The sequence below is a fragment of the Mugil cephalus genome, chromosome 15 (genome assembly GCF_022458985.1).
Source record: "Mugil cephalus isolate CIBA_MC_2020 chromosome 15, CIBA_Mcephalus_1.1, whole genome shotgun sequence".
NCBI classification, from domain to species: Eukaryota; Metazoa; Chordata; class Actinopteri; order Mugiliformes; family Mugilidae; genus Mugil; species Mugil cephalus.
In genome coordinates this window covers 25,338,459-25,354,880 of record NC_061784.1, presented here as the reverse complement: position 1 = coordinate 25,354,880, position 16,422 = coordinate 25,338,459, and the positions used below count along the sequence as shown (strand labels likewise).

Genomic DNA, 16,422 nt, shown 5'->3' with positions numbered 1-16,422 from the left:
AAAACAATTATAGAAAAACAAAACGAACAAGACACACAACATGGATGGACAGTGGACCAGTGTCCATTACAGGAGGAGACGCCGCTCCCCCCTCAGATGGGATCAGGGTTACGGGGACTTCCCGGGACAGATGGACCGTGCTCCTTCCTGAGGAGAAGGGCTCGAGATCCCTTTCCTAACCCTAACCCCTAACCCCTCTCCCTTCGGGAGACGTCCAGACCTTTTTCCTAATCTTACCCCCTAACATGCCCCCTGGTGAATCCACATCCAATAAAACATGTCAGACCTACTTCCCGGTTTACACTCAAATTCTTGCAGGTGTTTCTGGAGGCTTTATGCAGGTAACAGGCCGGTGCCCAGCTGATTCTGATTGGCCACCAGTGCTTTCAATCTAATGTTGGTGAGTATAACTGAACTTTATTGGCTCCAAGGATTCAAATGAGGTGTCAAGTGAATTCAACCAATCCGTTTAGAGATATACCCTGGCATATCCACAGGCTGCTGACATAGAGTAAATTTCCATTACACAAATACAGAGGTCTGGTTCAATTATTACAATTTTATTTATTAGTTATTTGAAAAGTAAAATCTTGGATTGAACACCATCAGTAAAATATATATTTGGAATGTGAGAATATTCAGATGGTTCCTCAAAGGTCTGAACCAAGTTCTAAAACCTGTTTATCTGTCTTCCATAGTGGACCCTGCAGAGGGTATGTTCACATGCTGATGCTCTGATGTCATTGAGATGTCAAAAGGTTCATGAATGTATTTGTTTTGTCAGATATGTTGGGTGTCTAGAGTCGAGGGGCTCGTAGGAACGTTTGAATGGCTTGGTGGCTGGAGACTAGTCCTTTAAAGACCTGGGGCCAGGGGCTACCTTTGTTGTTTTGTGGCCTTGGAGGACTCATTGTTGTGTCTTTGGGACATGATGGTTTATTGCTGTAACTGTGCAGTGATATGGAACATGTGTCTGAATCATTGATGAGGGACTGGACTTGATTTGTTGGAGCTCTGTGAAGAGTTGAAGTGCAGCTCTGTTGATGGTCTTAAATGGAGACCATGTGGATGAAGCTCTCCTCTCCACCTCCCAGTAACATGGTCCAGTCAGAGTCTGCTTCAACCTCTGGATCATCAGGACACAGCTCATCCTCTCACAACACACACCCTCCTGTTTATCACCATGCGTCCTCCCACCTGTAGAGAGGAGGAGAAAGAAGAGAGGAGATGAAGGAGTGTTTCCCTTCATCGTCACATCCAGTAGAAAGAGCAGCAGGGACTTGAGTCCTGTTCAGAGCAGCAGTGGAGCAGCTGTGGAGCTCAGCCAGCTTCCTTTCAGCTTCATGTTAACGTGTTGGAGTGAACACACACAGAGATGCAGAGACTTTTAGCATCAAGTCTGTTTCCTCTGCAGATTTCACTAAAAAACTGCTGAGAGTCCTGAACGCTTCATTACTGCACCAACACTTTAGTGATGGATTTACTGCTGCTCCATGGGAACAAAGATCAGCTGACTGAGAAACTCATGGTTACTAAATGTAATGCTGCTTCTGTGATGTGCAGGCTTCAGTCAGACTGATCTCAGAGCTGTGATCAGTTGTTGATCAGATGTGATGAATGACTACCACTGTCTCTATACATCTTGGAAGGCTGTCAGCTGGAATCCAGCTTTATTTCCTGGACACATCAACACAACAACAACAGTCGTCTTCACATCAACTCAAACACATGATCACAACAAGCTTCTGGCTCATCTGATTGGCTGACTGTTGTCTCTCTCTCTGTCTTTCTGTCCAATCCTGAAGCCTGTCTCCATTCTCCTCTCACAGCTTCACTGAGAAGCTGCAGGTTTACAGGAAACACTGGATCTTTGATACTAACTGTGTTTAGGACGATACTGATGAAAGCAGCATGGACTGACTGGAACCCTCTACTCACCTCAGAGTCTCCAGTTTATAGTCTGGACTCTCCACAAGATCAAGAAGCTGCTTCACATCTGAATCCTTCAGGTCGTTAATACTCAGGTTCAAATGTTTCAGATGGGAGGGGTTGGACTTCAGAGCTGAGACCAGAGAATCACAGCTGATCTCTGACAAACTGCAGCTCTTTAATCTGAATAAAGAATAAAAGATGAAATGATCAATGATCAGTCAGATTATTGGTTGAAACAAATGTGAATTTTGAGGATCTTACAGATCCAGATGTGACTTCTTCAGCTCCAATCAGAAACCTTCATTGACTTAAACAACTAACAGTGGACATTTTCTACAGTTTCTGCTACACTCGTCTTGGACTAAAGGACATTTACAGATTTGTAACAATTCACCTAGTTACATACACACAAGGGGAATCTTTTCAGGACAACAGTTAACCTTGAAATGTAATTCATATCATACGAGAAAACTGACACAAACTTTGAACGTAAACCAACAATAAAACACCGACTGTTATGAATGTAGGGTTAGTCCAGCATTTCATTAACAGATACAATGTCTTTTTTCATACAATGTAAATATAACTCCCAATTTCTAATCTAATGGAAAAACTGAAACTTGCCCCAGTCCACCCACAACCCACAGTGTTAGCAAAATAGTCTGTTCACCACAGTCTCCTGTAAGTCTGTTTATATATTTTTTTCCCCTGCTAAGTTAGTACTTCTTCTGGGTCCAATGTTAAAGGTCCACCCTTCATCTATTGTGTCTTTTGTGGTCCCCTGCTTCTCCGCCCCCCACCCCCACGACACATCCTCCTTATATTACCTTGTTTTCCAGTTATTGAATTAACAATAAATCAACATATTCAAATGACAGAAAGAACATACATACCATACCCGTCCTTATGCAGGAAATATTCTCATACATGAAAGAAAATCTGCCTTTTTCCTATATTGGCTTTCAATTTCCTGCCTTAAGGGCATCTAATTCCCATTCATTTTTTTTCCCCAGTGACACCATTACAGATTTAAGGAGGAACATGAATAAATTTAGTTGGTTGGTATTAACATATCAGATCTACAACAGTAACAGACAGTGAACTGACCTCAGAGTCTCCAGTCTACAGTCTGGACTCTCCAGAAAACCACACAGCTGCATCACTCCTGAATCCTTCAGGTTGTTCTCACTCAGGTCCAGATGTTTCAGATGGGAGGGGTTGGACTTCAGAGCTGGTCCAAGAGAATCACAGCTGAGTTCTGACAAACTGCAGCTCGTGAACCTGAATAAAGAATAAAAGATCGAGATAAATTGATGAATAATTCAATGAGATGTGTTCAGCTCAACATTACTGTGTCCTAACAGCCTATTAAGAGGAAATGAAACAACTGAACAGACACCAGCATAGTATATGAGTACATATTTAAAACACAATAGTGAAATAAAACATGGCAGAAATCATCTTTTAAATTCATCTCTGATCTGTTTTGGGCCATATACTCCTGCATCTTTATTTGACATCAATCCAGGTGTTCTAGTTGCTTTGGTCACTATTGAAGAAGATGCAGTTCAGGAGGAAATCTATCAGAGGACAAGGCAGAAAGGAGATTCTTCTATCAACTAACCCAACAACCTATGTTTGAGCCACTGACTAGAAAGAGAGTTGAGACGATGGATGAAGGAGGTTCAGAACAGGATTGGTCATTCATGAGCTGATCAAAACTGTAAGACCATAGATCAAAAAAAAAAAAAAAAAAAAACTCAGAACAGAAGTTAAAGAGTCATGAAGAACTCAATGCTGAGTTGCTCCTTCATCCTTTAACACTGACCTATTTGAACTGTTGTTCAGATTATGAATCATCAGCCTGGTTCCTGCTCTACATGTTTGGTTTCTGGCTCCATTTGAAGTTCTACTTAGAACCTTGTTCAGATCCAATACGTTCTTCATGTGAGTGCAGTTTCAACAGGTGGAGAACAGGTGGTGGTGTCAGTTGTAAATGATGGAGATGAACAGTCTTTAACTTTATAAACTAATGAGAGCATCCAGGATCAGAACATGGTTCCTTTAACTGGGTTCTAACCTGCTCCTCTTTCCCTGTCATATTCAGAGTAGATGGAGCTAGAAGAGTTGAAACAACCACTGAAGCCAAACTGAGTTTAACAGAGGAACTTAAAGGGAAGGATTTTGAAATTCCTTTGGCTGTCAGTGTTAAAACTTAACTAATCTTTTTAGCATGAGAGATCTTCTTTAAATGATCAGAACAATTTTTAGTATTTCATTTCCTCTTTAAGCTTCATTGACTTTAACAACTAACAGTGGACATTTTCTACAGTTTCTGCTACAAACACTCATCTTGATCTAAAGGATATTTAAAAATGCGTGGAGAAACATTGATTAGATTCAGTTGGTGATTAAACATATCAGATCTACAACAGTAACAGACAGTGAACTCACTCCAGAGTCTCCAGTCTACAGTCTTGACTCTCCAGAAAACCACACAGCTGCTTCACTCCTGAATCCTTCAGGTTGTTGTAACTCAAGTCCAGATGTTTCAGATGGGAGGGGTTGGACTTCAGAGCTGGTCCCAGAGAATCACAGCTGATGTCTGACAAACTGCAGGAACTCAATCTGAATAAAGAATAAAAGTTAAAAATAAAATCATGAATAATTCAATGAGATGTGATCAGGTTTTTAATATATATTTCCTTCTGTGTGGATAACATCATTCCGAGAACAATTACCATTTTTCCTAATAACAAACCACAGGCGACGAGAGCAACCAACATTTTCTTAACAGGAAACAAGAGGATCTTTTTCTCTGGTTCTGACAGTGAGAAAAAAAGATCTGTAGCAACCCATGATGTAATAACTTAAATGTAATAAAAGTTCATAATGTAATAATCAGCTCATAATGTAATGAAATCATGAATGCATGATGTAATAGTGACTTTGTGCATAATGTAATAACTTATTACGTTATGAGCCTTACTGCTGCCACTCATAATGTAAAAATCCCAAGCTAAATAGATCCTGGCGGCTATATGTAGACCTCGCCCCACAGACTGTGGTGTTTCTGCAAAACAAAACGTACAAACACACTAAACAAAACACTGACAGTCGAAAGCTGTGAGCCGCTGCGTCTCTGCGCACCACCATCTTGGGTGAGTGGGTGATTTAATGTCACTTTAATAAAGACTTTGAGGCATTGTTTTCCTACTACTTACATTAAATATATGATAGCAGCATGCCAGGCCACATGGCCATAAATTCTGGCTGCCATCAAAAAACAAGTCCAGGGAGCGCCATTTGTCAATGACTGTGTCAGTGTTCTCACATCAAGGCTCAATGAGTGAATGGGACTATTTTGTTTTTACTTCTCTGGGTACTCCAGTTTCCTCCCACCTTCCAAAGACAGGCTTGTTTATGAGAGGCCGTTTATAAAATAATTCATATTTGCTCTCACATTTTACATCATACTCTCTCACAAACACTACTATAACACTACAAACACCAGAAACTTACGTGACCAGAAACTGGTGCCAGTTTTTCATAATAACTACTAAGTGCTAACTACTAAATACTAAGTGCTGGCCAGTGTGAGTGGGTTTTCTGTATACTTCGATGTTGAGGCTTCAGTCTTCTTCAACATGCACCAACAGTCCAAGAAGGCCAGACAGTCCCCGCTGATGTCCTCCCTGGTGAATTTGATGTTGCTGTCCACTGCATTGATGTGTTGTAAATGGTCTTGCTCTTATATAGCGCTTTTCTACCTACTCAAAGGTACTCAAAGTGCTTTTACAGTCAGAAACACATTCACCCATTCGCTCACACAAACACACATTCACACACCAGTGCCAGTTGCACTGGGAGCAAACGGGGGTTTAGTGTCTTGCTCAAGGATACTTCGGCATATGGCACACTCAGGGGATCGAACCGCCTACCCTTCGGTTCATGGAGGTATTAATGTCCTGATTTTGACCCAATGTACCAGTGGGTGGCGGTGGAACCTGCGAAAGTGTTCAGGACTCTGGTCTCTACTTCTTCCATGTAAAGATTGGCCACCATTGGTGACACTGGGGACCCCATTGCACAGCCGTGTTTCTGCCTATAGAAACCTCCATTAAACTGAAAATAGGTGGTGGTCAGGCACAGGTCGAGTAACACAGAGACTTGGTCAGGGGTGAGGTTGGTTCTCAAGGCCAAGGTGTCATCCTTTTGCAGTTTTGCCCGTACTACTTGTGTTGCTTCTCTGGTGGGAATGCTATGATTATACAGCCACTAGTTTGGTTAGAAAAATGATGCCTTTGATATGTTAATTAATCTCGGATGCCGGCATTCTGGCCACCATAGGGCCTGCAAGGGAGAACACGATCAGGGTCTCTTTTAGTGGTGGTTAGCTGAAAATACGTGCAACAACACTGAAACTTTCTCCCTTTATGTGATCACTTGGTAAGTGAGTATGCAATGTCTCAGCATTAATACTTCCAGATTTCTGTAGGATTCCAGAAAAGGAAAGGAAAGAAAAGTAGCCAAGCCTTGGCTAAAGTATCAAGAAGTTAGCATCAGTAAAAACTAGCATGCAGCCACATGGTCAATAAAATCTAGTCTAAAGGCTACAACCATCCTACCATTATGAAACCTTTTTCTGGTATCCTACAGAAATGTGAAGGTATTGCTGCTGAGACATTGCATACTCACTTACTGGTGTCCAAGATTAATTAATATATGAAAAGCATAATTTTACTAAACAAACTAGTGGCTGTATAATGGACAATCCAATATAAACATGTTGATCACATCAGAAATGACGTTGTGTCAATAAAACAGGATTTAAATGGACATAAGACCTTTTTTAGTGGTTACTTTCACCACCAAGAATTTTGTTAATGTGAACACTGGACTTGATCTGGTTTGTGATCAGACCCAAAACCGATGACTGAGGAGATACCTGCTGATGTTCAGGAGCATGATGCTCTTTCAGTTCAACTTTTTGAGCTCCCTATCTATCTGAAAGTCCTGACAAGAGAACTCATCTAAACTGGATCTCCATTCTTCAGAAGCCTGAGAAGAAAAGAAATGAAAACTGACCTGAGAGTCTCCAGTTTACAGTTTGGACTCTCCAGTCCAGCAGACAGACGCTTCACTCCTAAATCCTTCAGGTTGTTGAGGCTCAGGTCCAGATGTTTCAGATTAGAGGACTGGGAGCTGAGAACTGAAGACAGAGCTTCACAGCTTCTCTTTGACAGGTTACAGTCAATCAGTCTGTAAAGTGAATGACAGAAACTCTAACTTTGTGACCAGCTCACAGAGCTGTGTATTTATTGATGATCAACTTACAGAGCTTTGTTGGAGGCTTTGACCACTGGCAGCAGCCTCAGAAGAGCCTCCTCTGATTCAGAGTATTTCCTCAGGTCGAACTCATCCAGATCTTCTCCCGATGACAGTAAGATGAAGCCCAGAGCTGACCACTGAGCAGGAGACAGTTTATCTGTGGAGAGACGTCCTGATCTCAGGGACTGTTGGATCTCCTCCACTAGAGAACCATCATTCAGTTCATTCAGACAGTGGAACAGATTGATGCTTCTCTCTGCAGACACATTCTCACTGATCTTCTCCTTGATGTACTGGACTGTTTCCTGATTGGTCTGTGAGCTACTTCCTGTCTGTGTCAGCAGGCCTCGTAGGAGAGTCTGATTGGTCTGCAGTGAAAGACCCAGGAGGAAGCGGAGGAACAAGTCCAGGTGTCCATTTGGACTCTGTAAGGCCTTGTCCACAGCACTCTGACTGAGAGGTTTTCGTTTTTTAAATAGTTTAGACTTCAGAGATGTAGATTGTTGATCTTTCATCAGGTTGACTCCAGAGTTGATGAAGGTCAGATGGACATGAAGAGCAGCCAGAAACTCCTGAACGCTCAGATGGACGAAGCAGAACACCTTGTCCTGGTACAGGCCTCTCTCCTCTTTAAAGATCTGTGTGAACACTCCTGAGTACACTGAGGCTGCTCTGATATCGATGCCACACTCTGTCATGTCTGATTCATAGAAGATCAGGTTTCCTTTCTGCAGCTGATCAAAAGCCAGTTTTCCCAGAGACTCAATCATCTTCCTGCTCTCTGGACTCCAGAGTGGATCTGTCTCAGCTCCTCCATCATATTTGACCTTCTTGACTTTGGCCTGAACCACCAGGTAATGGATGTACATCTCAGTCAGGGTCTTGGGCAGCTCTCCTCCCTCTCTGGTTTCCAACACATCCTCCAGAACTGTAGCAGTGATCCAGCAGAAGACTGGGATGTGACACATGATGTGGAGGCTTCGTGATGTCTTGATGTGGGAGATGATCCTGCTGGCCTGCTCCTCATCTCTGAACCTCTTCCTGAAGTACTCCTCCTTCTGGGGGTCAGTGAAACCTCTGACCTCTGTCACCATGTCAACACACTCAGGAGGGATCTGATTGGCTGCTGCAGGTCGTGTGGTTATCCAGAGGCGAGCAGAGGGAAGCAGTTTCCCCCTGATGAGGTTTGTCAGCAGCACATCCACTGAGGTGGACTCTGTAACATCAGTCTTGATCTTAGTGTTGTGGAAGTCCAGAGGAGGTCGACACTCATCCAGACCGTCAAAGATGAACACAACCTGGAAGTCATCAAAGCTGCAGATTCCTGCTTCTTTGGTTTCAGTGAAGAAGTGATGAACAAGTTCCACCAAGCTGAACTTTTCCTCTTTCACCACATTCAGCTCTCTGAAAGTCAATGGAAATATAAAGAGGATATCCTGGTTGGCTTTGTCTTCAGCCCAGTCCAGAGTGAACTTCTGTGTTAAGACTGTTTTCCCAATGCCAGCCACTCCCTTTGTCATCACTCTTCTGATTGGTTTATGTCTTCCAGGTGAGGCTTTAAAGAGGTCTTCTTGTCTGATGCTTGTTTCTGGTCTGTGTGGTTTCCTGGATGCTGTTTCAATCTGTCTGACCTCATGTTCATCATTGACCTCTGCAGTCCCTCCCTCTGTGATGTAGAGCTCTGTGTAGATCTCATTCAGAAGGGTTGAGTTTCCAGCTTTAGCAATCCCCTCAAACACACACTGGAACTTCTCCTTCAGAGCAGCTTTAAGTTTATGTTGACACCTGTCAAGAGCATCTGAATATAAAACAACAGATAATCAGACCATCTGATGTGTTGTAGAGCGGTTTACTGTACACACAATCAACAAAGACAAAGACAACATCAACAAAGACTAACTGGACCCTTGGAATGATCTGCATTTACTCATAAATGTGTCCTCACATCTGGTCATAACTACTTCTGAGATACAGGTACAAACAAATGGGATTTATTTTAACAAATCGAAATGCAAAAGATTGAAGGAATTCAAGTTTGAAGAGGAGGGAATATGTTCTAGTCATCTCAGGATTCACCAATGATTCAACATATTGAACACACAAAAGACAAATCAATTTCAGGTGGATGAAGAAGCTTTTCATCCTCACAGCTCCACTAAACATTAACAGAACCATGACCAGAGAAAGACGTGGCCTCACCTTTCTGAGCAGGTTGAACAGACGACAAACGCAGCTGATGGGAAAGAGCGGGATCTTTGGACTGAAGATGTCGGATCAACTTTTTGCAGGCCTCCTCTCCCTTTCTCTTCACAGTGTCAATGAAGTGGCGTACCTTGTCTGCTCTGACTAGGTTCTTCTCAGATATCGATTCTTTCTCCAACTCAGTCAAGACACCGTCTGCTACGAGGGTTTCCAGGAGCTGTGTAAGGACTTCTGGCGACAACCTTTCCACAAACTCGGGCCTCATTTTGGCAACCAACTCCTCTACAGGAACAAGGACACAAGCATCTTAGAGACTCTGCAACTTTCAGAGATGTGAGATGTGACCCCAGCCCTGTTTCTTTTCATCCCACCCCTGAATTCACCACTGAATACTGACTGATGTACAAACAGTTCTTTTTTTCCAATTGTTCATTTCATTTTGATCAGATCATCCAACTGTTTGCTGTGAACTACCTCTACATCTCACCTGAGCTTCAGTTTCAACTCAAGGTAACAGAGTAAAAATATACCTGCTGAAATGACGGCTTCATTGCCCACCAGTGGAGGTTCAGGCTGGTCCTCAGAGACCACATGGCCAGGTCTGAGGGGCTGAAGGCTGCAGAGAGATGGAGGACATGGTTTTACTGATGGGTGTCTGACTAATCTTGCAAAATCTTTTAACTAATTTTGAAAATTCATTGTTATTTGTGTATACATGTCTTGGATCAATGTAATTATGTGTTGAAACTTTTTGTGATGCCATTCTTGGCCAGGTCTCTCTTGCAAAAGAGATTTTGGATCTCAGTGGGACAAACCTGGTTAAATAAAGGTTATAATAATAAAAAAAAAAGGTCTGTGTAAAGGTTTCTGAGAACCCATCATAAACTCTGACAACATATGAGCATGCTCTCTGAACCCATTCTCAGGTAGTTTGTGCTTATGGAGGCTCTTAGAACAGCTCCTTGATTTGGATGATTATTCACTTTGTTGTATCAAGATGGTGGCGCCCATTTCGACTGTGGCTGCACTGGTTCCTGATAAAAATGTGTGTTTTTAAAAAAATGAATATTCTACTCTGTTGTGCAATACAAACGTGCAATGTTTAAGTTGTAGATTAATACATAGTTGTAACTCACTACTGGAATTGAATACAGCCACCAATTCAGGTACTGTAGCGATGAACATGCAAACGTTACCTCAGGCTCCAACGTCAACATGACCCAGCGGCCCATGAAGCAGCAGGTCTGTCTACCTGCACTCAACGGTACTGGAGTGGACGGAGTGGGTGCAACAGAAAACAGAAGCACAACTGTTGGGGAGTACTAGCGACTAGGCTAAAGGCTAACCCGGGACGACTCCGCTTCCATCAATCCTGCAGCTCCATCTGCTCCCTGGGGAATATAATGGACTCCCTACAGCTGGATTTATCAACATAACAGGAGGTGAGACTGCTGCACTTTAATTCTGACAGAGACTGGCTAAACTCATCCATTCCTGATGAGGCCATTAGCTTGGAGGAGCTAACATGCTGCTTGGACAGGAGCTGTGAACTGACAGGTAAATCTCACAGTGGAGATGGTCAAGTGGACCAGACGCCGGTCCTTCTCCATGTTTTGGATCTGTAGAGCACCCACAGACTCAAAATCTAGGAGGTTAAATGTGTGGAGGAATATGTGCCACAGCATCCAGGCGAACCCAAGCTCCAGGAAAGGATGATACTGACTTCTTGAAAGTTGTTAACATTTTTTATTTATATTTTTTGCAAAGTTTGAGGCACTGAACCACCAAAGCGAGAAAAACATCACCACAGCTGAACTAGCAGGCACTTCAACATTTAAGAAGAGCTGATGTCTACAGGACCCTGAGAAAAAATAAACAGTAATAAGGCAGCAGGGCCAGACAACATTCCCAGGAAAGTACTCAGGGAGTGTGCGGACCATCTAGCCTCGGTTCTGATGGATATTTATAATCCCTCCCTGAACCAAACCATCATGTTTCAAGCAAGACACTATCATACCAGTCCTCAATAACCAGCCTGAAGAGGCAGATGAAGTATCACATAACCTTGCATCTCCCCTCCACATTTGACCAGTTCTGCTTTGCTTACAATCGAAACTGCTCTACAGAGGATTCAGTTTCATCTGCACTCCACCTGAGCCTCAACCAACTAGTGGACAAAAACTCTTATGAAAACTGTTTGTTGATTTCAGTTCGGTATTCAACACCATCATTCACCAGCATCCGTTGAACAAACTGGCAAACCTGAGCTTCAACAGCATCATTCCAAAGATTTCCTGTCTGACAGTCTGTGCTTGTCTGGAAGATCACCACCTCAGGCTATTAAGACAGAGGTGGAGGTGGTAGAACGCATCAAGTTTCTGGGGGTGCACACAACTAACAAACTCTCCTGGACCCAGAACACCACATCGCTGATAAAGTGAGTGCAGCAGTGTTTGAGCTTCCTCTGCAGGATGACAACAATACATCTGCTTCCCAGCATCCTCACCACCTTCTACCAGAGCACCAGAGAGTAAAAAGAGAGTAAACCAGAGAGTAAACTGACCAACAGTATCTCTCTGTGGTGCAGCTGCCTCTAGAGAGTGGTGAGGATGTCAAAGATTATTAGGACTTCTCTTCCTTCCTTCAAGGACATGGATTCCAAATGCTGTCTAGCACGAGTGGAAAACATCATCAGAGACCGGACTCATCCACATCACGGACACTTCTCTCTGCTGGCATCTGGTACCGTAGAACAACCAGGCTCTGCACCAGCTTCATACCTTAGGCCTTACGACTCCTGAACACTCCAAGTAGTCTGTAGTCTGTTTGAGGATGGTGTAATACCCAGCACGATAGTTTCAGGGCAATAAACCAGTGCAGCATTCTTATGCATTTTATCACTTTATTACTGTTTACTGTGTGTTTTAACACTGTTGTGTTTTTAGACACTTGCTATCTGAGCCATTTGCAACTCAATTTTGTTAATGTACTCAACCGTGGTGTGTATTTTGAATGATATTAAATATCTATGTATTGTGGCCTTGAACCTTGGACAATGCTTGATGTCGATGATAAACAGCTGTTTAAAGGTTGTTAGCATGTTACTTCCACAGGGAGCGGCCGACCTTTAACCTGATCTCTACTTTCTGTTGTTGGTCTCGTACCAGGAGGGAACAGACTCTATAGACAGAGGGATCTTCTTCAGTTAGTTTCAGATACGATGATCTGTTATTGATCCCACAGTGAATAGAACAGAAGCACACAGATCTAGTTAAATCTGTATCTATCAGTGGAAGTGCTTCATCATTTTATTCCCAGCTATCCTGCATAGTTGTAGATCTCAGTAACAGTTTACATTCACTGGTTCAAAGTTCCACTTCTAGATTGTGTTAATCTTCTGTTTTGTTGTAACATGGTGCAGTAGTACTGCAGTAGTTGTACTTGTAGTAGTTACTGTGTATGTAGCAGAATGGGATCAGGAGAACCAGTATCTTCCACCTCTGAATGTTTCTTTCAACATCCTGTAGAAGTTACAATAAATCAGACTTGAATCTGCTGTAGAAGAAGTAAAACTAGTGACTCATGAACCTCCAGTCTAGACCTGGACTCTTTACGTTTCTGTACAGTGTCCTGGTGTCTTGGACTGACGTCTTTAACTAACAACACTTAGAGATGGTCCTTTCACCTCTGAGCTTCACTCTGGTCCATGCTGCTGGATTCACATCAGCTCACACTTTGTCCTTCACCTGCAGAAGAAACACACATCATTCATGAGAACATCCACTGGAACCATCTCTGCTGGTTGAAACATCTACTATCAGTCCACTAGATGGAGCCATGGACGACACACATGATGCCTTCGCTGACACCGAGTCTGACTGGAAGCTCCAGATCTTTAATATTCAGTCACTTCTGGTAACAATGTTTCAAAGATGTCAGCTGACAGACGAACATCTTCACTTCAGAAACAAGCTCTTTAAGAGGTGGAGTTCAAGTACTGAGTTACTTTCACTTTCACAACCTGAGGTAAAAATCTAAACACTAAAAACTAAATACTGAGAGGTTGAGGGAAATATTCAAATGCTGATGTGTGACAAAGTGGGTCAGACCATTTGTCTCATCATTACCATCTTTAGTTTAGTTTAACCATACTTGTTTGTTTCAGCTATGTTCCCATCAGTAATCACCATTTTGCAGATACAGACTATCCCGGGTTTGTTTGTGTTTTGTATTATGTTTGGTTATATGTGGTAGCTCAACATCTTGGTTAAAATAAACACTTACACATATTGTTAGATTTAGTTATAGTTTATTGATTTACTTCTTGTTAAAATAAGTTATGTTGATATTCAGTTGTGTTACTTACATACTCACCATGTGGCCAGAGTCAAAGGAGGGAGTGCGGCGATATTTCCTGCTTTTATACTCAGGTAAAATGATTGGGGGCAGGTCATTGGACTAGTCCAAATAGGGTAAGGGAAATTACTAAAAAGTATTATTTAGGTTTATTTGTTATTATATGAAGGTATGGTTAAATATGGATCATCGGTAATGCAGGTAAAGGTGTTTTACTGTAGTCAGGTCAGAGATTAGCTTTGTAAATGGTTTTATTAGGAGCCAGTGGACTCTCCTCCTGTAGTGGTACAGCCAGGGAGGCTGGGTTAGGAGGAGGAGAGGTTATTTAAGCAGAGGCCTTTTGTCTGTCAAGGGGGAAACAGTGTGCTTATCAGGTGTAGCCATTTACACATGATTTAAGTTGAATTTTGCGTTTGTTATAAGTTGAGATTTATTTAGTTCAACTCAGTTAACTGTTCAGTTACCTTTTTTTCTGTTGTATATACTTTTGTTGCTACAACAAAGCTGGAAGCACATGTAAATAAACACCTTGCGGTGATTTTTTCTAAACAAACGGCCTTGAATCTGCCTCCTACTTATGCCGCTCCGGTCAGCTTCCTAACATGATGAAAGATTTATTGTATCTCCTACTACTCCTAATCATTGCAAAAGTGTATTTTCTTGTACCCATTTCACAGTGTATCTCATACTATACATTTTTAAAGTGTATTTGCTATTAACCATCTTTACACTGTATCTCCTGATATACATTTTTAACAGTGTGTCAGCTGTTATACATGTGTTTTTCCTAATAATATATTTCCTTGTACCTATTATACAGTGTGTCTTCTATTATCTATTTTCAACATACATGTTCTGGTAGTTGACCATTAGTGTGTCTCTTAATCATTTTTAAATAATGTATCTCCTAATATTAATTATTTCTAGTGTATCCTTTTATCATCTGTTGAAGTGCATTTACTTAAATCCATTGTTTACAGTGTATTAGCTGCTAGTCTTTTTACATAAACTTTAGCTTATTGTTTTTCCAGCGCATTAGTCGTGTTGTCTTTTCCTTTCAAGAAATGAAATCAGACCGACACTACCTCTACCGACATTCTCCTTCATCTGAATGACTCTGCATCTTTCTAGTGTTTGTGCGGAAAACAGATCATTGTGTTCAGTTATGTGCAGAAAGTAGTGCCTCATGAGAACACACCTTCACCTCTTCACCAGGACATATTCTGTCAGACTGGTTAAACCGGTCAGAGTCAGACATTCAAACTCAACCACTGCTGCTCTTTAAAGGCTTCACTCATCATTGGTTAATGTCTAGCTTTACTCCAACAGGGCACATACAGAAAAACAGCAGCTCTACACAGAAGAAGAGGAGGAAGAAGAGCTGAAGTGGGAGGATTTAAACTCCGTCAGAGATCACTAACAAGGCCTTGTTCCATTTAGTTTGACTTTACGTCCACAGCTTTTATCTCTATCAGTGACTAAAACAATGAGAACCTTCAACCACCATCACCAGCCTCCACCCGTTTCTCATTCAGCTCCTTCAGCCGGACTCTAAACATTCAGCTCTGACTCTTACTGAAGAAAACATTAAAAACTGATTCATTACCTTCAGAGGGAGCTTGACACGAAGAAAATGATCTGAGCCTGGATCCTGGTGAAAGTGAGACCAGGAAACACCCAGAGCGCTGCAGGAGGAGGAGACGCAATAAACCTACAGACAGAGGAGGAGGAAGTTAAAGTAGTCAATAAACAACACAGCTCTCAATCACAACTAAACAACAAACTGTGACTGTGACCATTAAGGCTTCATCATTTATAGGAAAAGTGGTATATGTACCAGTCCCCATTTTACACAGTGAATCTCCCTGTAGTTGTTCTTACAGTATATCTCATATTTTAAACAGTGGTAGTCATTTTTAACAGTGTATTAGCTGGTATCCAGTTTAGTGTGTTTCTCCTATAACATCTTTTTGCTCCTAGTAGTCATTTTTAAGTTATATGGGTTGGGGTAGGTTTCTGGGATTATCTCGATGCTACACCTCATGCTACCTGTGAGGGTTAAGGGGTGAGGGCTGTTAAAGTATCTCGATAACCCACTCTGCATCGACACAAGGCTCCGTAGTTTGGTGTAGTTATTTAATGGCTGGATATCATTTAATATTTAATATCTTTGAGGTTGGATTAAGTATTTGAATCCTCATTCAGTTCTGATTTTTTTTCTTAAACAAGTTTTCAGTGGTTAGTAATAGAAAATGAATGATAAGATATTAGAGGACAGGAGCCAGAGAAGAGAGAGGAGAGGACATGTCCTCAGTGCATCGTCTCCCTGCAGCCTGGACCTATAGCAGCATAACTAAGGGATGGTTAAGTCCAGCTCTAACTATAAGCTTTGTCTAAAAGGAAAGTCTTAGTCCTGACCTTAAACGTAGAGACGGTGTTTGCCTCCAGAACCCAAACTGGGAGCTGGTTCCACAGGAGAAAACGTTCGTAAAACGTATGAAAATGGAAGCGGCACAAAGAGATGAGTCTGCCAATATATGACACTAAGGTCTCAATCCAAAAGGCCAAAAACAACCAATAAGAAGGAGCCGTTTGCAGTAC

At 42.0% G+C, this 16,422-nt stretch overlaps 1 protein-coding gene and 1 long non-coding RNA gene across 2 annotated transcripts; both read right to left on the bottom strand.

Moving 5' to 3' along the window:
* Positions 1-539: 539 nt before the first annotated feature.
* Positions 540-2,003, bottom strand: LOC125021340. The gene is made up of 2 exons (XR_007114326.1): positions 1,939-2,003; positions 540-1,197 (listed from the first exon to the last, which is right to left on the bottom strand). It is a non-coding gene; the product is annotated as an uncharacterized LOC125021340 (long non-coding RNA).
* A 2,391-nt stretch (positions 2,004-4,394) lies between these two features.
* Positions 4,395-15,538, bottom strand: LOC125020797 (protein NLRC3-like; the record flags this gene model as incomplete). The annotated part of the gene is made up of 7 exons (XM_047606301.1): positions 15,428-15,538; positions 13,151-13,211; positions 9,996-10,081; positions 9,463-9,747; positions 7,270-9,061; positions 7,021-7,194; positions 4,395-4,560 (listed from the first exon to the last, which is right to left on the bottom strand). Coding segments are annotated over exons 2-7 (2,526 nt in total), but the record flags the coding sequence as incomplete, so codon positions are not given.
* Positions 15,539-16,422: the final 884 nt, after the last annotated feature.